Source organism: Dreissena polymorpha, chromosome 1, assembly GCF_020536995.1.
Source record: "Dreissena polymorpha isolate Duluth1 chromosome 1, UMN_Dpol_1.0, whole genome shotgun sequence".
In the NCBI taxonomy this organism is placed as follows: domain Eukaryota; kingdom Metazoa; phylum Mollusca; class Bivalvia; order Myida; family Dreissenidae; genus Dreissena; species Dreissena polymorpha.
Window position 1 is genome coordinate 9,815,723 of NC_068355.1, and position 26,860 is coordinate 9,842,582.

General features: G+C 35.0%; 1 protein-coding gene across 3 annotated transcripts; it reads right to left on the bottom strand.

The window, feature by feature from the left end:
- Positions 1-2,907: 2,907 nt before the first annotated feature.
- Positions 2,908-25,422, bottom strand: LOC127870861 (uncharacterized). 3 transcript variants are annotated; one of them, XM_052413406.1, is made up of 14 exons: positions 25,336-25,422; positions 18,266-18,413; positions 16,399-16,565; positions 16,084-16,189; positions 15,664-15,764; positions 14,936-15,097; positions 11,472-11,565; positions 11,126-11,192; positions 10,898-11,019; positions 9,253-9,573; positions 8,794-9,008; positions 8,267-8,357; positions 7,354-7,471; positions 2,908-6,633 (listed from the first exon to the last, which is right to left on the bottom strand). In XM_052413406.1, the coding sequence occupies exons 2-14, from the start codon at positions 18,375-18,377 to the stop codon at positions 6,435-6,437; spliced, it is 1,875 nt and encodes a 624-aa protein (XP_052269366.1). In that variant the 5' UTR covers positions 18,378-18,413; positions 25,336-25,422; the 3' UTR covers positions 2,908-6,434. The 3 variants fall into 3 exon arrangements, with proteins under 3 accessions (XP_052269366.1, XP_052269387.1, XP_052269377.1); XM_052413427.1 differs by lacking the exons at positions 18,266-18,413; positions 25,336-25,422 and adding an exon at positions 18,080-18,096; XM_052413417.1 differs by lacking the exons at positions 18,266-18,413; positions 25,336-25,422 and adding an exon at positions 17,894-17,910.
- Between the last annotated feature and the right edge of the window lie 1,438 nt (positions 25,423-26,860).

Here is a 26,860-nt window from a genome sequence, read left to right on the forward strand (position 1 = left end):
ATTTTTATGCTCCAGGTAGGGTGGCATATAGCAGTTGAACTGTCAGTCCGTCTGTCTGTGTGTCCGTCCGAAAACTTTAACATTGGCCATAACTTTTGCAATATTGAAGATAGCAACTTGATATTTGGCATGCATGTGTATCTCATGAAGCTGCACATTTTGAGTGGTGAACAGTCAAGGTCACCCTTCAAGATCTAAGGTCAAAAAACAAAATCTAAGGTAAGTAACGAGCTTTAAAGGGAGATAATTTCTATTTTATATCATTTGGCAGGTACAGATCATTTTCACAAGGGAAGTAATATTTATTAAAAGGATATAATCAAAAACAAATTTAAGGTCAAGGTCATCCTTCAAGGTCAAAAGTCAAAAAATACAATCCAAGGGAAGTAATAAGCTTTAAAAGGGAGCTTATTTCTTAACCTGCTAAATGATATATTGAATTTTTATTTCAAAGCGGCACTATAGGGGGCATTGTATTTCTGACAAACACATCTCTTGTTTGGTGAAGTTACGGGCCTCAGCCAAAATTTTTTCTCAAGAAAAACTGTTTTCCGGACCTTTTTCCCCAAACACTTGCAGATAATAACCTGATTTATGGTGCGAGAGTCTATCAACATGACTTACAGTAAGTTTGAGTCCATGGATTATTGACAAAGTTACAAGGCATTAGGCATATGGATTTTCTGTTAAAAAACCTGCACTTACACAGATTTTTCTTTCAGAAATGCTTTCAGGTACTTGCCTTATATTCGGTGTGAGATTTACATAAATCTTTCCGTTTTTTTTCCTAAAAGCTTGCAGATATGTACCTGATTGTTGGTGCATGACTCTTAACTACTTGACTTATAGATCAAATTTGAGTTTTGTTTTGGTTTTAAAGTAACAGGCCTTGGACCATCATTTTCTCAAAACCAACACTTCCAGAGTTATTTCCATAACGCGTTCAGAGATACTTACCTATTTTTTCGTGTGAGTCTACCTGCATGGCTTTTTGATCAAGGCTATGGTTGATTCTGGTCCATTGATATTTGACAAAGTTAACAAAGTTATTTGACACATTTTTTGGAATGTTATCTATTAAAGTGCAGTAAAGGGCTATCTCGACCCTTTTACACTTAGATACGTATTTTGAGGCATTTGTAGTCCCGTAGAAAGTTAAATTTAATTAAAGACTTCTTACTACCGGTAGATTCAAGTTTTAAAAGCTTCATTTCCAATCCTTCGATACTGATGAGCAGCAAACAGCATAAAACCTGAACAGGCTGCGAGTGTGTCGCAGGCCGTTTTGGTTTTATGCTGTTTGCACATAGCAATTTCCTTTTTGCTTCTGAGTGTGAATGGCTTAATGCATTATTTCATTCATTATGAATATGCCCATAATCCTCATATTGCTGTTCAAGATATGTTTAAAACTTGTTTCTTATGTGATAATGCATTTATTTGTTTCATTTAGTTTTAACCTATTTATTTTAGCTCGATTGCGTAGAAAACCTAAGACTTGTTTGAAACGCTCTGCAGTCTACCTTGGTGTCTATGTAGGTAATCTAAAGAACCCCCAACAGTGGGTATCGAACCCATGACCTCTCGATCGGTAGGCGGACATCATTCCACTACACCATTGGAGCCTATTATGGCTTTATTTATCAATAGAGATATTTCTACATTGATCAAAAGGAAGACTGGTGAAAAAAAAAAAAAAAATCTTCGTAAATAACCAGTGTACTAAACGCTGTGCTCTTCCATTAAAAAAAAAAAGTTAACATATAAGGCCAACACAATTTTCATTCCAGTCACTTCAAATATATAGTGTGTGATATTTTATGTTGAAAGATTAACACACTTCATTAATCTTTTGTCATGTACAAATCGATGTAGTTAATAGTCTATTCTACAATAAAGTATAACTAACGTACAGAAGCTAAGAAGATCTAACAAATATTCACACACACTTAAATCCCATCAAAGTAACTGGTATAGTTCAGAAGCATTCTACAGCAAATATCAAGGGTCGGCTAAGGGCACAGTGTATGTGAATTACATTGAAGAATGATATTTTGCTTACATCACTTTGATTTTTAAAACATTAAACATTGGGAATAAATGTTGGTCTTGATTTTAATTTTGTGGGCTGATTTCCATTCGAAATTTAATGTCACGCAAATAATACTTACTTTGCAGTAGTTTTGTATGATGCCATCTTAAATGAATACATTAACATGTATAGCCATCAAACTATTTACTATCCCAAAGTTCTTTTTAAATTTATTTTAAAACCACATAAATAATCAAAATCAACAAATATCTCGTAAAATAAAGTGAACTAATAAAAAATCAGTGTTTTTTATAGCAATAGTGAAAATTTTAATGCTAGATGTGGTATGGTAACAAAGATTTAACGAGATACAAAATGCTCGTTTTTTTGTTGTTGTCTCAATATATTCCATGTGAATTTCCTGCGACACTTTCCAAACATAACAAGCAAATACCACATTGGCTTCAGGCAAAATCAGTAGCACAAAATTGTTCTCATGAACTGCCGAAGCCAATATCGCTCAAACATATTTGGAAATCATTGAGGAAATTCACATGGAATTTATTGTCGCATAAAAAATAAAAACAAGCATTTTTGTCTTGTTAAATTTATGTTTCCTAACCAAATCATGGCTTTTTCTAGAAGGAACACTGATTTTGTATGTGTTAACTTTAATTTTAGAAATATTTTAAGAAATATTCCTTGATTTTGAGTGTGAATGGACTTTTAAACAAATTATTATGTGAGTTTTAAGTCTCAATATATTTTTTATGTTTTGTTTCCTTTAAAAATTATGACAGTATGCTGTTATGACCAGACTGAGCTAAAGATTTGTTGGATGTTTACATACTGCAGTGACCCACAAAGTGACTGACAACAAAACGCACTTTAATCACATCATACAACAATGCACGTCTACAAAGGATTTACTGTGTAAACTTTCCTTTAAAAAGGGAAGGCTAAATTCAACAGCAATTAAAAAGGATAACAATTTAACACCTAATGCAGTTCTAAAAATGGCTATTCCTGACACTGAAATGTGAGTCCTCCTGACTCAATAAAACACGTTATGGGTGCGTTAATTTTGTGATATTACATTTGACCTGCAACAAACATGAAAAGGTGCTGCCATTCAACATAAGTATAAGTAACTAGAGTATTAACAAGGTTTTACTATAGCAATATAACGGAAAATGCCCCACCCCCTGGGGACCATGTTTTTCCACCAACCTGAACCATTTTCAAACTTGTCCATGATATCGTTGGGACAATATTATAACCACATTTCATGAAGCTCGGACAATAAATGCGACTTCTAGAGAGTTTAAAAGGTTTTACTATATTATTATTCTCAAGCAACTGTAACCATATTCGAACACGTCTAAGATATCATTGAATCAGGGCCCGTATTCACCAACCGATTCTTAGACTTAAGAATAAAGAATAGACTTAGAACCAAGAAAAATGTGTTCAGTGTTTGAATATATACAGGGCTCCACTGGTGATTATTTCATTAACAAAATGTTCTATATGAAGAATAATATAGATAGAGATGTGTACTGTAGAGTTTGACTCAAAATTAAAGAAATTCTTGCATATTCTAATTTAAAGAATTTTCTTTATTTTTAGACTTAAGTCTAAGAATTGTTTGGTGAATACGGGCCCAAATCTTCTGACCATATTTAAAGAAGATTGGACTATAAATGTGGTCTCTAGAGTGTTATCAAGGCAAATGTTGGTGACATATGACGGACGACTGACAAAAGGCAATCATAAAAGGCTAAACATAAGCACATTGTGCTCAGGTGAGCTGAAAACAATTGTAGCATTAGAAAAGGTAAAATTAAATGCACAGACAACCTCCAAAACAACAACAAATTTTGAGTATATACTTAAAGGTTAATATTGATTTTATAAAAGCTTTGTCACTAGTTTGTACCTTGTTTAAAAAAAACTACAAAAAAAAACAAAGTTGCTTCATATGTTGGTAATTTAAATATTATATAATTTTACAATATTATGAACATAAATGCAAAACTACAATTAAAATTAAACATGGTCTCTCTGCATGGTCAGTAATCATATAAATACAAAAAAGTCGTCTCCCAACAACTTGAGGGGACCAACAGAAAAATGTGATGCCATCCTACCTTCATAATATAATGTGTTTATTAACAAATTGTCTGCGTCAGATTCAAATCTTCAAATGAAGAGTATTCATAGTGCCTTAACTCCATACTGTTAATTGCATATGAATTAGGATGAACTAAATATCTATTCAGTGATTTTTTTTGGCGCTTTATATTTTATAGCCTGTGCCTTTTTGATTGAAGAAAAAAAATGCGCGATAGACCATGAAATTGGGAAAAATTAAACATTATTATAATTATTATAAATAACAGTATACCAATTGGTAATAAGTGCATAACTGCTTTCTAAAATCTATATAATAAAGTACTAGGGAATTAAACTGCTGTATGACAATCTCAATACACCAATAATTGAGTAAAATTAAAAAGTTTGACTTATATTTTGGGAAATTTTGGCCAGATTTTTTGGAAAAAATGTTGTTGTTTTTTGCCATTGGGAAACAGCCTTTTTTTACTTTTTACAATTGCGAAACAGCCTGTAAGAGGCTGTGATTTTGTGCAAAAAAAATCACTGCTATTTAATATTTATATATCAAAATATTTTAAAACAGTTGTACATACAACAACAAATTATAAAACTAATAATATTAATGTATATTAGATCATCTTATTTTTAAGATTCATAATTATATATGAGCAGGGATCTGTGAAAAGGGGGTTGTAATGCAGTCCGCACAGGCTAATCAGGGACAGCACTTTCCGCTGTTATGATATTGTCTGTTTAAAGAAATTTAAGTCTCTTTTTAGCAAAAATCCAGTTAAGGCAGAAAGTGTCGTCCCTGATTACCAGTGGACTATGCAGATTGCACAGGCTTGCAGATTGCACAGGCTAATCTGGGACAACACTGCCCACACATGCATTAAACCCCCTTTTCACAGAGCATGGCTTATATAATAATCAGAGCAAAGATATAAATCATTCAAAAGCACATTCAATTAAATTCTAAAACACAATAAATTTTAACTTTAACAAAGATGTAGACAACACAGAAAGATTACACAAAACAATTTATCTATATGTTACTTTTATGAAGAATGATAGAATGTCAGTTTGTGTCGTATTAATAACTTACTTTATGGGCATGTAATTGTGAATAAATGTTTGAGCGCAAATTGTATGAACGCTGTTTCTACAAAAACCAAGTTTGTATGCAAAGTTTCTATTCCATATTTTACTTGAACCATTTTACATTTAGTCGAGAAGAAGATTGCTACAACTGCAGTGTACAGCAAATTTAAGTAGTGGTTTTAATAAATTGTCTTAATTTACACAGATAGCTTATAGTTGAATTAATTGAAAAACACAGTTATACATCAAATTGATGTAGTTTGAGATAAAAATTATATTTAAATAAACCATTGTGGTAATACAACAGTGTGCTCTGTCAGCCATCAGAAAATGTTACCCTTGCAAACTAGAGCCCAATGACATAACATTATGTGAGTAAATAGCACTACAAAAATAGGTCCTTAGTGGAGACTTTGAACCAACGAGAGTAGCTTGTACATTTTAACATAAATGAGATTCTGTTTAATGTTGATTATGCAAAACATAGATATCTGTTATACAATTTAACACTATATAATGGCAGTAAAGGATATATCTACAAATACATATAAAAAGTGTTAACAATTGTAAAATTATGGCTATTTTCTGATTGATAATAAAATGTATAATAATAAAATTAATTTAATGAGGAGTATATCAAGGTGCTCTTGAGTATTTAATATGGAGATTCTCAAGTATTAGATGAAGTACATGTCCAACCAACAACATAGTCTTAAACATAACATACAACAATAGGACAACAGCTATACATGATCCTTGTAAAACACATGTAAAATGGATGTATTCAAGTGATAAAACTCAGCAAAATAAAACAATATGTTGATGTTATGATTGTAAAATATGTAAAGGAACTTGCAGATCTCAGATTGTTCATTTATAAAGCAGCGTTGTTTTCAGGGAGATCAGAAAAACAATCTTGTACAAATTTTCACTTAAAATATACATTAAATACATTTTAGCAAGAAAAACATGAAATCGTGTTGACAATAATTGTTTCATCAAACATAAATATTTTTTTATATAGAAACATGAATCTAAAACGAAATAAAATATGTATAATAACAACAAACATAACACACAACAAGAACCACATTCTCATGTTGAGTGAGGCACCTTCTTAATTTTCATTAATGTCATTAATGTTATCACTTAACAATAATACTGTCTGTTGAAACTGTCACTTCTAGAATGGTTTTCTGAAATATCTTAGTGTAATGTAGCCCAGTACTCGAAAGATCACAGTAAACAGCAGTAGTGGTAAAATGTACTGCCAGTAGGACCAGGTTATATCATAGTACTCCAGTACCATATGGGAAGGTATAGAAGTTACATTGGTTTCTTGGCAAACCAGGAAAACTGAACTGTTACTGGAAGATGAACACCTGTAATACACATGTATACAGTGCAATGTACTTTTTTCATACACATAATTAATGCCTCTATATGAATCAAATAATACATAAAAAACACTGTATTTACAACTTTAAGGTCACAGTGAAATAAAGTTGGTGCTGAGTGAAGAATGATGGATCTTGTCTAGGACAGTTCTTGATCTAAGAACCTTAATACCTTTCTAACAAAGGATAATAACAGTTGCTAAATGATAAGCTATATTAAATAAGGATCAATGCATGCAATTTGAGTGTTGTACCTTGAAAAGTCTTGGAGTAATTACCGATATCCAAACAAGTTTGTGTCTATGAATATATGTCCATAGGGATTCTAGTATAACATTCTAAAACAAGAGCACCACATTACGGGTGCCACGCACGGTTGCAGGTGCAGTTTTTAATAAATGAAAGTTTGTCAGATATTTTTTTTTTTTTTTTTTTAGAGGTCAGTGACCTTAACCTTTGACCTAGTGACCCAAAAATGGGTGTGGCATGTAGAACTCATCAAGGTGCAGCTACATGTGAAGCTTCAAAGTTGTAGGTTGAAGCACTTTGATTTAAGAGCCAATGTTCAAAACCTTAACAAAATGTAAAGGTTTTAGCATGACGCGGACGGCGGGCGACAAGCTGGTCATGACAATAACTCGGGTTTTCTCCGAAAACAGCCGAGCTAATTAGTAACATGGTTACAGCAAGAAAATGCCCACTTACTTGACTGGTTGAGCATGTTCAAACTCGAGAACCATCAGAGAGTGGAATGAGTAATAAAGGAAGGACAGGTACTTCATCCAGTCTATGAACACAGGGATGTTGCGGGTGAACAGGCCTCCTGCCATGTCAGGAAGACATTACAATACGAGTCTAATTCCTGGACAACTGGGTTTAATGCATGTTGGTGAAGTGTCGTTGCAGATTAGCCTGTGCATGCCACACAGGCTAATCAGGGACAACACTTTCTAAAATGGATTATAGGTTAAAAGTTACTTTTTTTAAACAAAAAAATCCATAAAGGCAGAAAGTATCGTCCCTGATTAGGCTGTGCAGACCGCACACGCTAACCTGGAACAACACTTTTAGGCACACGCATAAGACCCAGTTTTCTCAGACCATATGAGCCAAGTTGTGCAAAAATGGGTCTTAGGATATGTCTGAACAGTGTGGCTCCAGACCTGCGTCTGCATCTGTATACTCTGATGAACAGTCGTCATGTTTTCTTATGAGACTATGAAATCTCGTGTGACTGTATTTCAGAATATGCACACGCAGAGGCTGGTCTGGAGCTACACTGCTTTGCACAATCCAGCTCACATCATTCTGCAAACTTATATCAGGCAATATGCTACTGAATTGTTATACATAAATATCACAGTCAAATGCATTCTACTGGAAACTGAGATAAACTATATGCATATTTTTTATTGAACCTTCCCTGAAACAAGTATTAGCAAAAGAAAAGTTGGCTTAGAAAACTCAGCATGTATTATGGGTTGTTTAATTTTGTGTAAGTAACTTTCTGTAAGCATAAATGTCTATCAATTACTTCAAGTACATGTACACGTTTAGTTGTCCATGCAATGTTTTAGTCTGTAACCATTGATGTGATGAAACTGTAAGCACAGCCTACCCAATAACATGATGGCCATCTGGAACGTGATAGAGACTGTCATGGCCTGGTTCACTTGAAGGCATGCTATCCCAACAAACAGCCCAAAACTCTGCAACATACCAATAATAGTTAATGAACATCCCTGTTCTGTTATTTGTGCTAGCTGTTTGATATTTTATGTTAAATTGATAATAACATGTTCAATTCAATGATGAAACACCAATGGTTGGGGCTTTGAGTATAATAAACATAAGGATATGTTTTGAACCACCAAGAAGAATTGTACATCAATGTAATGCTTAAGTGTCTTAATTTCACTGACATCTTGAAGTCAAGTTAAGATCTTTTGTTGTTAAGATAATTGTGGTATACGGACATGTAGAAATAACAAAAAAAATGAACATAGCATATTATTAATTATGTTTTCATTTTAAAAAATGTTCCATTATAATTTAATATACTTTAATAACACCAAAATATCAATAAGTTAAGATCATGTAAAAATAATCAGAACACTAAGAGAGAGAATGGCTGCAACTAATTACCTGTCCCGCAACTGAATTCAGCATCACCGTTCCAAGTGTTGCAAAAAACGCTGCAATGCCGTTCAGGTTAATCACCCAATAGGCTAGGATGACAAATACAAGGGGCTGTATGAGTATGAGAAGTAGTTCGCTGGTCATCTTGGCAAGGTAGTAAGCGGATAGCCGGTACCAGCCTGCCAGCCGCTCCTTGTTGATAACCATACGTTCCATTGGGACTAAACGGGACAGAAATTACGAAAAATGACTTTTATTTGAACACACTTTTTGTATTATTTGTTTTATAAATGGCATTTTAGCAAATATTTGCCTTTATTACACCATGCTTTCATTATCATTTATTCCCACTGAAATTCATTTATTTGTAGTAGGTAATCATGGACAAAAAACAAGAAAATTGTATAAATCCTGCTTTTTAACAACAATGCAAAAAAGTGATCTTTAACTAAAATCTCTACTCACAGGAGGTGACAGCATCAAACAGTGGTGTGAAACTCCAGTGTGCAGCGATGAAGAAAACAGCCCCCATCCGGTCTCGTAAGGTATCCTCTGTCCGAGGCAGCTGGAAAAATATCAGGCAGACAAAGGCGCAAACAAGCAGATTCTCCGCACACTTATTGACGGTGAGAATTCTGGAGCGCGACTGCTTGAATGTTCGAATAGTCAGCTGAGAGTACTGGGTCCAGAACCCAGTGGGCCACTTTTGGTTGTCATTGGTAACTGAGTCCTTGGCATCGAGATCGTTGTCTAGGTCAAGGAGGCTCATCCTCACGCTGCCAGGATCTGGATAGGTATAAGGTAAGGTTATAGGAAACAGCTGTCACTTAGCTGAATGATGCCAACAGAAAACAGCTGTCAATAAGGTGCAAGTTTTTGAGAGAAAACAGCTGTCAGTTAGCTTCAAGACACAGAGAAAAAACAGCAGTCAATAAGCTGCAAGATACTGAGAGAAAACAGCTGTAAATAAGCTGCAAGATACTGAGAGAAAACAGCTGTAAATTAGCTGCAAGATACTGAGAGAAAACAGCTGTCAATTAGCTGCAAGATACTGAGAGAAAACAGCTGTCAGTTAGCTTCAAGATACTGAGAAAAACCAGCAGTCAATAAGCTGCAAGATACTGAGAGGAAAACAGCTGTCAATAAGCTGCAAGATACTGAAAGAAAACAGCTGTCAATTAGCTGCAAGATATCGAGAGAAAACAGCTTTGGATTAGCTGAAAGATATCGAGAGAAAACAGCTTTCAATAAGCTGCATGATACTGAAAGAAAGCAGTTGCCAATAAGAAGCAAGATACAAACAGAAAACAGCTGCTAATAAAAGGCAACATACAGAGAGAAAACAGCTGTCAATTAGCTGCAAGATACAGAGATAAAACAGCTGCCAATAAGAAGCAAGATCCAAAGAGAAAACAGCTGCAAATAAGAAGAAAGATACAGAGAGAAAACAGCTGTAAATTAGGTACAAGATACAGAGAGAAAACAGATGTCAATTAGCTGCAAGATACTGAGAGAAAACAGCTGTCAATTAGCTGCAAGATACAGAGAGAAAACAGCTGTCAAGTAGCTGAAAGATACAGAGAGAAAACAGCTGTAAATTTGCTACAAGATAACAGCAGAAAATAAGAAGCAAGATATTGAGAGAACAAAGATGCCAATTAATCGCAAGATACAGAGAAAAAACAGCTGTCAATTAGCTGCAAAATACAGAGCAAAACAGAAAATAATCAACATGTATGTTATTGATATACTCTTAAAAGAAAAATTTCAGACATACACATATCAGAAGTTTGCAAAGATATAGGAGAATATTCTTAGAGTACATGAATACAGATTTTTTTCAAATATGACATTTTATTTCTGAATTTAGGATACATCAAGCATCTTTTTGGTGCCTTAAAAAACCCAACCAAACTATAAAATGAACTGTATTGTTAATATATTATTCTTTTTTTAAAAATTCAAAAACACCTACAAATTAATAATTTAATTATCATTTATACTAAAATTACACATCAATACTAGCACAGTTTAGTGGGAGTGACTGAAATTAATTTCGTACATTGATATTGTTGAATATTTTAGCATAAACATTTTCAGATGACTATACCCATTCCACTGGTTTCTTCTGTAGTGTTGGCCTTTTTCTTGGTAAACTTCTCTGAGACTTTGTCCAACAAGTTTTTACCGTTGTTTTGTTCTGTCACCGAGAATTTCTCAATGGGCCCTGCTCTAAAAATAAAGACCACTATAAACCAATAGATGTGACAGTTAATGGGATGAGACGATTTTTTAAACCATCAAGACGCAATTATTAACTTCAGTAATTCCATCTTACCTTATACTTCCATTTGCAGCATGCAGAAGTTTCTCTCTCACTTCTGCACTCTCTGCTAATGCCTCCACTAGAAATATACACCCACACTCATCACTACAGATATAAGCAGTATTACAGTTAATAGACAAACATGCAAACATCTCTAAGGGGAATAGTTAACTACTAACTTAACACCATATGATAAGAAGCTGGATTTCAATAAAATATTGTAGATTTTTTTTTTCTAAAAAAAGTTCTTATTATAGTATATGAAAACTTAGTAATTGTCATGTACGAAGACCAAGTTATGCAGGTTATTTTTATCCCAGGTATATCCTTCAAACTGCATGTTTCATCTTCCACTCACAGATGAAGTCAGCCGGGTTGTAGTCATCTGCGATTTCAACACCAACTGACTGGAAGTGGTCGACTACATTTTCCGTCAGACCAAAGTATGCAACCTAAGAGTATAAGATAAACATAAAGATTTCATAATAATTAATAGCAATCCTAAAAAAGCAACAAGTAACTGACAAAATTGAAGCTGCATACTAAATTGATAGCCTCCCTTTGAAATACTTACAGTAGTATTATAAAAAAGAGGGCCAATGTGGCCCTAGTTCGCTCACCTGAGAGGAGTCAGTTCATTCAATCTTTGCCTAATGTCAAACTTGACCTAGATATTGACCAGACAAACATCCTGGTCAAGTTTCATCATTATTGAACCAAAACTCTGGCATAGGGAGTGTTTTTGTTTTTGTAACATTTGAAATGGTGACCTATATTTTGAGTGGAACCCCCTTACCAAACATCAAACTTTGCTAACAAGGATTTTGTATAATATAATAAAAATTTGGACAATCTAAGGGCAATAATTATGGCATTAATTATGTGATTTTGCTATTCATCAAACTTGACTGAGATCTTTCAGCAACTTTGATAAAGAATGCTTGAGAAATGTGAATGCTAGAGTGTTTACAAACCAATGTGGACGAAAGGACAGCGCACAAAGACCAATCCTAAAACCTCACCTGAGCAATCAGGTGAGCTAAAAAGTATGTTTCACAGATCTGAGTCATTTTCCAACTTGTCCAAGAAATTAAATAAAACCAATGTATTGACTAAGTTTCACGATGATTAGGCAAAATATGTGACTTCTATAGTGTTCGATCACAAGGTTTCTCTCTATATAGTCACATAAGGAAAACTGCCCCACTCCCCTGGCAGCCATGTTTATTGACCCATCGGGACCATTTGCAAACTCATATGAGATATATATAAAACCAATCTTTTCACCAAGTTTCATGATGATTGGGCAAAAAATGTGACTTCTAGAGTGTTCACAAGCTTTTTTTTTACAATATAAATATCAGAAAACTGCCCCCCACCCCCCCCGGCAGCCATGTTATTCAACTGACCGGAACCATATTCCAACTCAACTCTCGTATCAAGGAAACAAATGTTCTGACCAAATTTCATGAAAATTGGGCACAAAATGTGACTTCTAGAGTGTTCACATGTTTTCACTATATACATATAGAAAAAAAATGCCCCGCCCACTGGCGGTCATGTTTTTTCACCGATCTGGACCATTTTCGAACTCGTCCGACATATCAATAAAACCAATGTTTTTATTAACTTTCATGATGATTGGGCCAAAATTGTGACTTCTAGAGTGTTTACTAGGTTTCTCTTTAGCCATTTAAGGAAAACTGCCCCTCCCACTGGCGGCCATGTTTTTCAACGGACCGGAACCACTTTTAAACTCAACCAACATATCATTAAGACAGACATTTAGACAAAGTTACATGAAGATTGGGCATGAAATGTGACTTCTACAGTGTTTACAAGCTTTTTCTTTTTTTGATCTAGTGACCTTGTTTTTGACCCAGCATGACCCAGTTTTGAACTCGATCGAGATATCATTATGATAAATCTTCTGACCAAGTTTCATGAAGATCAGACAATAAATGTGGCCTCTAGAGTGTTTACAAACAAATGTTGACGGCCGGACGCCAGACAAAGACCGGTCGCAAAAGCTCAACTGAGCAAACAGGTGAGCTAAAAACAAGAGCTGTCACTATAGGATGACATATGCCCCCTATAAACGCTTTGATAGAAGTTATAGCATTTTTTGAAACCTAAACGCAGATTTTGAAACCTAAGCGTGGACCCTAAGTTCAAGGTCAAGGTCACAGGGGTAAATAATTTTGTGCGTATGGAAAGGCCTTGTCCATATACACATGCATACCAAATATGAAGGTTATATCTCAAGGGCCATAGAAGTTATGAGCATTTTTCGAAACCTAAACGCAGATTTCAAAACCTTAACGCGGACCCTAAGTTTAAGGTCAAGGTCACAGGGGTAAAAAAATTTGAGCGTATGGAAAGGCCTTGTCCATATACACATGCATACCAAATATAAAGGTTATATCTCAAGGGACATAGAAGTTATGAGCATTTTTCGAAACCTAAACGCAAAGTGTGACGGAAAGACAGACTGGCGGACAGACGGACAGTCCGATCACTATATGCCCCCTTTTCTTCGAAAGGGGGCATAAAAACATCCAACCTCGAATAACAATTAACGCATAAATGACACAACTACACTGTATTATTATGAAAACATTAATCATCAAAGGGGAGTAACTACTGTAAACTTAAATGCAATATTTAGAAGAGTTGTCTTGCATGTTACATGACCTTAATTCATGATAGTTTACAAGCCTTTTTACTATATAAATATAAGGAAAACTGCCAACTCCCCCTGGCAACCATGTTTTTAAACGGACCGGAACCATTTTCAAACTTAACTCACATATCTAGGAAACAAAAGTTCTGACAAAATTTCATGAAAATTGGACCAAAAATGTGACTTCTCGAGTGTTCACATGTTTTCACTATATACATATAGAGAAAAATGCCCCGCCCACTGGCGGCCATGTTTTTTTTACCGATCTGGACCATTTTCGAACTCGTCCGATAAATCAATAAAACCAATGTTTTGACCAACTTTCATGGTGATTGAGCAAAATTGTGACTTCCAGAGTGTTAACACGTTTTCTCTATAGCCAAATAAGGAAAACTGCCCCGCCCACTGGCGGCCATGTTTTTCAACAGACCGGAACCACATTTGAACTCAACGAACATATCATTAAGACAAACATTTTGACAAAGTAACATGAAGATTGGGCATGAAATGTGATTTCTACAGTGTTAACAAGTTTTTTCTTTTTTTTGACCTAGTGACCTAGTTTTTGACCCGGCACGACCCAGTTTCGAACTCGACCGAGATTTCATTAGGATGAAGTTTCTAACCAAGTTTTATGAAAATTGGACAATAAATGTGGCCTCTAGAGTGTTTACGAACAAATGTTAACGGACGGACGACGGACAAAGACCGGTCACAAAAGCTCATCTGAGCAATCAGGTGAGCTAAAAAGCTTACAAAGAGTGTGAAAATTTAAATTACAATGAAAATAATGGACACTGCCAAATTCATGGAACTGCTTGTTTTTTTCTGGTATCTTGATCTCTTTTGTACAGTTCAATTTAATATCCTCAAAAGTACAATGGGTGTCTATAAAGACCATTCAGAGACTCTGATGATACTTAAAACATTGAGCAATTCAGATGAAATCTTTCATTCATGTTCTTTGAACTATTCTTAATAAGAATTCACTGTCAAGTATGTCTTGTAAATTACATCACACAGCCACAGTAGGTCATCATGTACACAGCACTTTGACAATGTAAAATAACCATTGTTATATACAGATAAATCTTAGAAGAAAAGTAAGAATCAGCAAAGGTCCTACACTGGTCACATACCTGACCCCCAGAGAGAAGCAGTAGCTTGTCAAACTGGAAGAAGATCTGGGAGGAGGGCTGGTGGATGGAGGCAATCACAGTCTTTCGTTCCTGCACCGCATAGGCCTTCAACAAGGACATCAGGCTGGCAGATGTGCTTGAGTCCAGGCCAGTAGTCGGCTCCTTGAACACAGAGATTCCTTGGTTGTGAACAAACTGGAGCCTGTGTTATAGAATTGTGTTGTGATGTATTCAGCTATAGTTCTATGTAACCTTTATTAATATTTTGACAACTGTCAATGATTATGATGGCCGCTGAAAACAGATGTTTGCTTAAGGTCAACTGACAATTCATAATATTTTAGAATCTGAAATCACCAGTAGACATTATTATTATGATAAGTACATTGCAGTTTAATTTATTAATTTATGTTAAAGTTTTTACATGTCCTGTTTTAAGGACCATATTGCACAAAAAACGTGTTGTGCATCTTCAATTTATAGTGCAACTTAAATTTGATGTACGACCATTCGCTTTGTTAAGAGTAAGACATTGCCCTGTTTTATTTCCTCTATATTTTTATATCATACACTACTATCTGAAGCTTTACCTTTGCATTATAATGACACAATCATAAAGTCTGAATGAGTAATTTACTTAAAGACAAGTAAACAAAATAAGAAAGTCTAAAATCTTACACAACAATTGGTAGCAAGAGTGTCATATAGCCCGAGTACATCAAACTTACATCCAGGAATATGATGGCTGGATCTCTCAGTAGCTCACAGGCAATGTTTGCACGTTTTCTCTCTCCACCTGACAGACCCGGTGTGAACATGTCGCCCATTACTGCAATGCAAAAGAGATCACTACCACATAATTAAAATTTTAAAATATCTACACATTTTAATATTTCTTTTATGTTTGTTAAGCTAAATTTCCAGTTGATTACAAAGTGCTTATTTAAACTTAATCCCAATAAATGCTTTAAATGATAATTGTATGCCAAAAGATCAGCAGAGAGATTGGTTTTGAATATTAAGCAATTCCATACAAACTTACAAAAAAAAAATAAGCATGTGTCTATTGTACACCTGTGGGAATCATTCCCCTGAAAATATGGCGATCTTAATAAGTCTTCTTAAGAAATAAACCAAAGACTTCTCACTTGTGCCGAGGCAACCTTCCAGTTGTAAAGCTTTGACAACAGCATTCATTCTAGCCATCTTGTTTTCTCTACTCATCTCCTCTGGCAAACGAATCATCGCAGTGAACTGGGTTAAAACAAATGACGAGATTAAAAACACTCACATGCAGGCATGCACACACTAACATATATGCATCAAAACATGTTCTAGTAATTAACAATTTTGTCTATCTGTAATAATTTTTTTTTAAATTACATTAAAATATTAAAAATCAACTTTTGATTCAAGAGAATTTTAAACAGATAAAAGAAAGTGTACTGCACCAATTTATATACCTGAAGAGTGTCATTCAGAGTCAAGTTGCCAAAGAAATATTCCTGCTGCAATACATAGCACATATTGCGTTTAATGGCTTTGTTGAGTGGAGAACCGTTGACCAGGATACTGCCAGAAAACTGTTTCCTTCCATTAAGTGTATTCAGCAATGTAGTTTTACCAGCTCCTGAAATATGCAGTTTTTCCCAATTAATGATTTTTAATAAAAATCAGAATTAAAGGCTACTTGCTTACCATTTGAACAAATATAATTTATAAAGTGCAGCACAAAACAATGTGGTTTTTTGATGCATTGGAAAAAACAGTAAAAATGCATGTTACTCCATTGCATTATATTTTCCAATGCTATTTTCTATGATAAATTATACGACTTAATTTTTTTTTGGTTTTGGTCAAAAATGAATTGACATATCGGCATGCAAGTAGATCATGAGTGTTTATATTTAACTCTTGCAGGATGTTCTGGTTTTATGATGTTTGCACAAAGCCATTTTAACTTTGCTTTTGAGAGGGAAAGGGTTAAAATGGTAGCAGATGTGATTACAGTGCATATCTTATGATAGCCTTTCGGCACCTTAGGATGCATTAGGTATGTGAGAAGAGTTTTTCAGAATTGGCAACTACAAACGTATCAAAATTACCAAAGTTACTACCTACAAATGGCTAAAACGTTCAGATTATCTCATTAATTTTCAGTTACTAAGTTAAAGTGAAAGATATTGAATTTGTGTATGAAGGAAACCACACCTTTTTGAGAATGGCCACTAAATGTACCAACAAAACTCACATGTGCCAGGAGCTGACATTAAGCAAAAGTCTCTTCAGTGACAAGATTGTCGATCATCCACTGCCTTAAACCCACAGCACACATTTAATACACTACCACTAGGTCCCACAATTTGCCAGCCTAATTCCTTAATCAGAGTTGCCACCAACCTGATGAAATAAAATTCCCTGACTTTTCACTGACTTTTCCCTGACTAGATCTTGGTTTTGACTGACTAATTTCGCGACATATTCGGCCTCCTCCTCCCCATACAGCCGACCAAATCCACCCATTAAATGTTTACTTTATTCTTAACCATAAAATAATCAAAGATAAAATAAAATAGATAAATTTACATTTTTTAACATGCTTTACACATGTTTATGTTCTATGTACATAGAAATAGTCAAAACATTTCAAATAAAAAACATACTGTTGAATCTCCTAAAACAAACAATACCTGAAGAAGACTGCAATAGCCACTACAAAACTTATGCATTGACCCAAAATTTTATTTTTCCCTGACTTTTCTGAAATTTCATTTTTCACTGACCATTTTTTTAAATTCCCTGACGTTTCACTGACCTTGAAAAAAATCAAATTTCCCTGACTTTTCAAGTTAAGTGGCAACCCTGTTAATCTCACAACACACATTTAATACATTACCACTAGGTCCCACAATTGCCAGCCAAATTCCTTTATCCCACAGCACACATTTAGTACGCTACCACTAGGTCCCATGATGGCCAGCCAAAGTCCTTAATCCCACAACACACATTTAGTACATTACCACTAGGTCCCCTGATGGCCAACCAAATTCCTTAATCCCACAACACACAATTAGTAGATTACCACTAGTTCCCATGATGGTCAGCTGAATTCCTTTATACCACAACACACATTTAGTACACTACCACTAGGTCCCATGATGGCCAGCCAAAGTCCTTTATCCCATAACAATTATTTAGAACATTACCACCAGGTCCCCTTATGGCCAGCCAAATTCCTTAATCTAACAAAACACATTAAGAACATTACCACTAGTTCCCATAATTGCCAGCCAAACGCCTTAATCCCACAACACACATTTGGTACATTACCACTAGGTCCCATGATGGCCAGCAGCTCTCCAGGTTTGAGTGTCCCAGAAACATTTTGTAGAATCAATCTCCCAGCAGCCTCCACACATATGTTGGTAAACTCAAAGTCCATCTTTACTCACTATCGTGTTTCAAGCACGGAAGCTACCTATAAAGTAAAGGCTCAAGAGGCAATTTAATGAATCTCTTGTAATGCAGCCTCACAAATTGGTATTCTGTTCATTAGTATTCTTGCAGTAGTAACCCATCACACACATTTAAGACAAATGCAACCAACCAATCATGTTTTCTCAATTATTTTAATTTGTGTCTCTTTTCACAAAAGTGAAAAATGAAATTTGTTTTAAAGTTATTTGTTAATAAATTGTGTTTTTTTTAATGAACCATGCAGCCATCTTGACAAATAGTAGACATAATTTTACTTGAATTTTTTATGTTCAATAAGACTGCTTTTTATTGAAAAATAAACTTAAATATACAAAAGATTGTAATCTTTCTTTAAAATTAATTTTCTTTGTGTTCTTTGATATTAAATTCTGTTGACAAACTTGTATTTAAGGTAAGTATTAGATACATAACAAGCATAACATATTGGATTTTGAAACCAGATCGATAGCGTAAATTGTGTACTGCATCATGAAAACTGCAAAGCATATTCATTTTGCTTATCCATTTCAATTGGGTTATGGATGTTATGAAGCCCTATTAGTCTGTGTCATTAATTGACCTGTCGCCAAATTATCGCTCGCTCCGCCAATATAGTCACGTTGTCTAATGATTAGAAAACTCCGACAAGCAGATCGCAATGATAGCAGATTAGGCGAGTGAAATACTATATTTATAACGATGTATCATTCTATTTTCTACAATATAGATTGTTAAAGCTGCACACAAAACTAAACTGCTTTGTAAAACTTAAATACAATCATAAATGCTTTATAGAGAAATGGCGTAATCAAACTAAATGAGTTAACAACAGACTGACTATCAGAAACGTTTCATATACATGTACATATTATAGGGAGTTGAATAAAAAATCCGTTGTTTAAATGAACATTTATTTCATTTTGATTTTGAACTTGTATTAAACAGCCTTACAGTGAATCCGGTGTCTATTCATATATTATTATTTTTTTGAAAATATTTTTATTTAATGCAAATGGCACATCTATATCATTATGGGTTATTTGTTATTAAAAATGTTTAGATCTTTGTTTTATTGTGTTATTTAAAAAATATACACTTATTCGTTTTATTTAGATATAAATTAAATTTTGATTGTAACCATAATTTAATATAGACCTAATATCGTGGTTTCATTAACCAATATGCATTTTATTTCATGTATTTCTAATGCGAACCAGTTTCATTTCACTCTTATGAAAAATGAAATGTTGGTATTACGGTGCTGTTCACGAACATTCAAATGGACTATATTTAGCATATTATGCATTTGTTTACTAAAAACAAGATGGACCTTACATGATCATTGCAATGTTCACATTTTTCCCCGTATCAATATATGTAATTGAATTTTATAAAATATTCTGGAATGATATTAAAACACATTTAATTAATTCACTAAACCATTCATATAACAACGAAAACTTAACTACGCTACAAAAACAAGGTATACTATCACTCATTCCAAATCCTGGAAAAAAGCTCAAAATCCTTAAGACCACACAAGCACCTCTAGATGTTCACTTAACACAGATTAATAGTGTTCCATGTAATTAAGACTGTACCAGCACATCTACATGTTCACTTACATATAAGCACTTCTACATGTTCACTTAACACAGATTGATAGGGTTCCATGTAATTAAGACTGTACGAGCACATCTACATGTTCACTTACATGTAAGCACTTCTACATGTTCACTTAACACAGATTGATAGGGTTCCATGTAATAAAGACCACATAAGCAACTCAATGTGTTCACTTAACACAGATTCATGGTTCCATGTAATTAAGACCATACAAACACATCTATGTTTTCACTTAACATATATTGATAGGGTTCCATGTAATTATGTATTTATTTCAATAAAGGCCATATAAGCATCCTCTATGAGTTCACTTGCTGCACATTGAAAGGGGTCCATTTAATTATTCTACAATGCATTTCTCTAATACATGAAGACCAGGTTGCAGATTTTTAGTATTTTATTAGTTCTGAGTCACAATTTAAAATACAGTTGAATCAGTGAAGATGCTAGATTGCTGATCAATAGGAGGCTCATTTAATAAGCATCATCACACAAAACATATATGGATTCATTAAGTAAACATTAACACTGTTCCAGAGAAAACACTTTACAACAATACTCAAATTACTCATTTTGATAAGGCAGTACACACCTAGGTACTGATTATGTTTGTGATACATACTTATCAGACTTGTAACTATATTACTGTCAAAGTTAGTGTGAATAATAAAAGATCAAAAAGAACAAGATGTGTTTGTGAAACACAATGTCCCCCTATATGATGTTTGACCTTGTAGGATGACCTTGACCTTGTGAAGGATGACCTTGACCTTGACCTTTCACCACTCAAAATGTGCAGCTCCATGAGATACACATGCATGCCAAATATCAAGTTGCTATCTTCAATATTGCAAAAGTATTCATAAAATAAGCGATTTGGGCCACATATATTTGACCTTTGACCTTGAAGGATGACCTTGACCTTGACCTTTCACCTCTTAAAATGTGCAGCTCCATGAGATGCACATGCATGCCAAATATCAAGTTGCTATCTTCAATATTGCAAAAGTATTTATTAAATAAGCGATTTGGGCCACATATATTTGACCTCTGATTTTGAAGGATGACCTTCTGACCTTGAAGGATGACCTTGACCATGACCTTTCACCACTCAAAATGTGCAGCTCCATGAGATACACATGCATGCCAAATATCAAGTTGCTATCTTCAATATTGCAAAAGTATTCATAAAATGAGCAATTTTGGCCACATATATTTGACCTTTGACCTTGAAGGATGACCTTGACCTTTCACCACTCAAAATGTGCAGCTTCATGAGATACACTTGCATGCTAAATATGAAGTTGCTATCTTCAATATAGCAAAAGTTATTGCAAAATGTTAAAGTTGGCGCAAACAGACCAACAGACCAACAGACAGACCAACAGACAGACAGGGCAAAAACAATATGTCCCCCACTACTATAGTGGGGGACATAAAAATATCTGATATTTTATTATAAAGAAGCATCACATAAACTTTTTACTTTGATAATTTATGGTAATGTACTATGTATGATACACTACTGTTTAGCTATTGTTGTTGTGGTTGACAACATAATGAGTACACAATTTTAAGTTTGCTTGAACAGTTGCTTACAAAGATATTCAATTAAATCTTCATACAATCATATGTTCAGGTAATTGTGAGACTTCAATGTCATAACTTCATTACTGCGACCTGCACTGTAGACAATTTATGGACTGAGATTTTTTTTATAAACGTTTGCATACAAACAATTCCATATTCTCTTTATTGACTATGGATATTTAATGAAAATTTCACTTGTAGTTAGGGTTTTTACCTCCCAAAACTCTCTATGAAGCAACCTATATACCCACTCGCATGCTATGTTCCTTATGAAATATTTATGCAGGTGCCATTTGTAACGTATTATCCTATACTTAATGAGCAAAAGTTTACAACTTTGAAACCTAGGCTAGGGGTCTTTTGGTGTTTTACTTGGTATGTAACATTTTATATTTGCCATTATATTTGGTGTTAATGCCATCTTTAATTTTGTTGCAATCACGTCTTACATGATTGGAAGTGGTGGGTTTTTGTCATTATCTTGATGAGTTTTATGATGTTAAGCTCAAAACTGTCGCATATCGATATTTGACAGATAGTTCCACTACGACAACAGGGTTGTCATTATTAACCGATTGCCGATCGAATTCATCGGTTAAAATCGCCAGAAAATCGGTTGTTTTTCCGGAATCTTTAAAATTGTGATCGGAAGTTTTGATCGCGCAAACCGACAATAATTGACGATGAATAACCGTAGTATCGTAGAGAGACGCCCAGACATTCAGTCAGTCCATTAACTCCGCCTAAGAGCTACTGTTTTCAATGAATTTCTCAGCGAGTGGCCAATATTTATTTTTCCAGCTGTCAATCAAATTCTTCTTGGTAAGCACGTCAACCAATCAGCTTTCATGCAGCCGAATACACAACGACCCCACGTGAAACTGTATCAAATAGCTGTACATTTCACACAATATTACTGACTGTATCTCAACGAATGTAGCACTGTAGAACGTAATTAACTAGTTTTTTTTAGTTAGAGAAAAGGTTTCCACATATCAAACAAGCGAGCCTAAAAGGCCCAAAGTCGCTCACCTGAGATAACAAGATATTATAGGGAAAAATCTTCTGACCAAGTTTCAAGAAGATCGGAAAATAATGTGGCCTCTAGAGTGTTAACAAGGTTTTACTATAGCCATATAAGCAAAAATTCCCTGCCCCCGGCAGCCATGTTTTTCAACCAACCGGCATCATTTTTGAACTCATCCAAGATATTATTAGGATGAATCTTCTGACCAAGTTTCATGAAGATCGGACGGTAAATGTGGCCTCTAGAGTGTTAACAAGATTTTACTATAGCCATATAAGGAAAAATGTCCCGCCCCTTGGAAGCCATTTTTTCAAGCAAACATAATTATTTTCGAACTCATCCAAGATATCATTGAGACCAATCTTCTGACCAAATTTCATGAAGATTGGACAATAAATGTGGCCTCAAGAGTGTTAACAAGGTTTTACAATAGCCATATATAGCCATATAAGGAAAAATGCCCTGCCCCTGGTGGCCATGTTTTTAAAGTAACCAAAACCATTTTCGAACTCATCCAAGATATTATTGGGACAAATCTTCTAACCAAGTTTCATGATGATCCATCATGATCGGAAAATAAATGTGACCTCTAGAGTGTTAACAAGGTTTTACCATAGCCATATAAGATAAATAGCCCCGCCCCTGTTGTGGCCATGTTTTTCAACCAACCGGCATCATTTTTGAACTCGTCCAAGATATTATTGGGTTGAATCTTCTGACCGAGTTTCATGAAGATCTGACTATAAACGTGGCCTCTAGAGTGTTAACAAGATTTTACTATAGCCTTATATATCCATATAAGGAAAAATGCCCCGCCCCTTGGCGGCCATGTTATTCAAGCAAACGCAACCATTTTCGAATTCATCCAAGATATCATTAAGAAAAATCTTCTGACTATATACCATCAAGATTGGACAATAAATGTGGCCTCTAAAGTGTTAACAAGGTTTTACTATAGCCATATAAGGAAAAATGCCCCGCCCCCTGGCGGCCATGTTTTTCAACCAACCAGCATCATTTTTGAACTCATCCAAGATATTATTGGGATGAATCTTCTGACCAAGTTTCATTAAGATTGGAAATAAAGGTGGCCTCTAGAGTGTTAACAAGATTTTACTATAGGCCATATATAGCCATATAAGGAAAAATGCCCCGCCCCTTGGCAGTCATGTTTTTCAAGAAAATGTTAGCATTTTTGAACTCGTCAAAGATATCAGTGGTACAAATCTTCTGAGCAAGTTTCATGAAGATTGAACAATTTATGTGGCCTCTAGAGAATAAACAAGGCAAATGTTGACGTCGCGCAACGGACAACGCACGACGGACAAAAGGCGATCACAAAAGCTCACGATGAGCACGTTGTGCTCAGGTGAGCTAAGCTACGAAGTTGTTATTCAGCATCTACATATTAAAGTCCACGCTTTACCCGAGGAAGAATAACGTGATGTTATACATGAAGTCTAATTTTGGCATGATTTTCATCTGTACATGAAAAACACGAGAATGTGTCTCTGTTGCTAGAATTTTCTTAATTTTCCGTTATAATGAAATCTGAAAATGATTTCCGAAAACACATTCAATTATACGCATTTGAAAATACTTCAATTAAATAATGCATTTTGTAATACAAATGGTCATAACACATAATGTTATAAGTAGGTAAATAACGTGTTTTGAGATTGCCAAACTATGCATACATATAGGTCTACATGAATGAATGACCTGACAAGTTATATCACGATCTGGAATGAAAAGTACTCAGTAAAATTTTAAGAAAGACGCGTTTTTATTCTCAGAAATTCACTTTCACTTTCGCAAACTTTTCTGAAAGGAGGTACATGTAACAGTTTAGATTGAGTCGTTGATTTGTCGTAATAGATCTATCCCGGAAAAGCACAAGTTTAGAAAAACCCACTAATCACCCCGGTACAAACAACGCTGGCCCACCAATGATAGCTTACTTTAAATTATAACGGTTGATACGGTGTGTGATTTTGAAAGGATTATAAATGGGTCATCTTTATTTGTACCAGCAGATTAGTGGGGTTTTCCAAAAAAGTTGCTTCTTCCTGGATACATATATTACTAAATATAAAATAAACGGTTCTCAATGCTCTCAAATCGCGTCACGTGATTCACGCATGTTCAATGGGAATTCCCCAATACCACAATTCAATTTGTATATGCACTTGCGTTAAATGGCGGACGACATTCATTGACAATATTGGCCGTAATTTGGTTTTGAAAAAAAGAAATCGTAATAATACTGGATTATCGGGTAATGGATAGAATTGGAATATGTTTTTACATTGTACAGTATACTAAAAATGTGAATCTTAAAATTTTCTATTCTTTTTAGACCTCATTTTAACTTTTAATGCTCTGAGAATAGCAGTATTTTGTCCCTAAAATGTCTAGAATTTGTTTTCGGTCGGGGGGGGGGGGGCTTTGCCCTTGGAAAAAAATAATCCTTTGTTTACAATCATAATGACAACCCTGCGACAATTAAATTATATTGACATAAACAAAGTGTACACAACCTAAAAACATTAAACAATTTGGACTGCATTTCCAAATTGAAAACTAGAGAAATCTATTCAACTCAACGATTATTAAATCAAATTTCATTCCAAAAATAGCAAGTATATGTAAACTGTTTAAAATAGTTTTTAAGTATTACCTCAATACCTGCATGTTTGTAAAAGATCTACCAACATTGCAATAAAATTAATTGAGTTGACAGCTTGCTGTTTACATTCGTTAAATACTACACCCAATAGTATTTACTATAGGTTACAAAACACTCTGCTTTCGAATCTCAAAATGTTATTCATATATAAAAAAACACAACACTTTCGGTTTCTTTTTTCTTTAAAGCATGCTATTAAAGCCCTTAACTCATTTAACTCATTTTAAAGATTTTTAGAATGCTCCCCAAGTGATGATCACCATGAAGCGTTATCTGTCTCCAAGGAAATTTGAAACGAATAAACACACAAAAATGTCTCAAGCACAATGTCCTAAGTCCTTATGTCCTACAATCAAACCTGAATAAATAGGCTTTCGCTGTGCTTACTTTTTTAATGTTTTTTCCTAAATGCCATAATCTTTTACTAGCTAACATGTGCTATCAAGTTATACCCATCAATTTATCATCATCATCATTCACTTGACCTGTCTGTCAATTCGGGGGAAATGACAGGCGACAATACCGAAATCCTCCTCCAGTCAGGTTTATTGTAGGCTGCTGAGAGTAATTCATTCATGGGAAGGAATGTCCACTCTTTCAGATCGTTAATCAAGCTTTTCTTTGACAGTCTCAACTGCGACCTCCCTGTAGCATTCTCTGGAGAACAGTCCTGCAAAGAGTCGTGCCTGGAGAGGTGTCCAAACCAAGCACGCTTTCCTCGTTTGATGGTCGCCAGTAGGGGCTCTTGTGGGACAAGACGTGTTGTAGTCCTGTTATGGATGTACTTGTGTGTCCATGTGTCAGACATCCCTGACCAACACCCACTGAAGAAGTTCCCTGCTGTCAATTGAGAAGTAATGCCATTCTGGCATTTATGTAGGAGTTCTTGCTTGACTTGCAACAACCATATGTCAATGTTAAATCCTCTCATAACATTCCATAGGCCATCATGCCACAAGGGGTTGAAAGTTTTTCTTCAAGTCGACAAAGTTGTGGAAGAGCTCAAGTTGGTGTTGCAGGTGTTTCTCAATGATGTCTGCAGTTGAAGATTTGTTCTACTGTGCTCTGCCCAGCTCTGAAACAAGCTTCCTCTTTTGCCAGCAGTTCCTCGGCTGATGTTTTGGTAATTCTCGAACAACTTGAGGTTTTCCTTTTTCAGTAGGTTTATAACCAGAGAAAGGATCCACTCCTTGGGTCGGTTCTTTTCCCTTCAGCTTGTGTGTCAATTCATGGACCTTGCCACACCCATGGAGTTGTCATATGTTCCATTTTCCTGGTTGTTCCCTTAACCAACTTGATAAATGGATAAGCTTCAGTATTCCCGGCCCTGACCGATCAGGCTTGACATTCTTGGTTGTTTTGTCCTCATCATTTCCTTTCATTGGGCTTAAGGCAATCTTGGATGTACACATCTGTCAATATTTGCAACTGGTCAAATGAAACATGCTGGTCCCCTCACTTTGGTTCACCCACCAGCCAAAGAGGGTATCAAGTTGTGGTTTGGTTATGTCCCTTA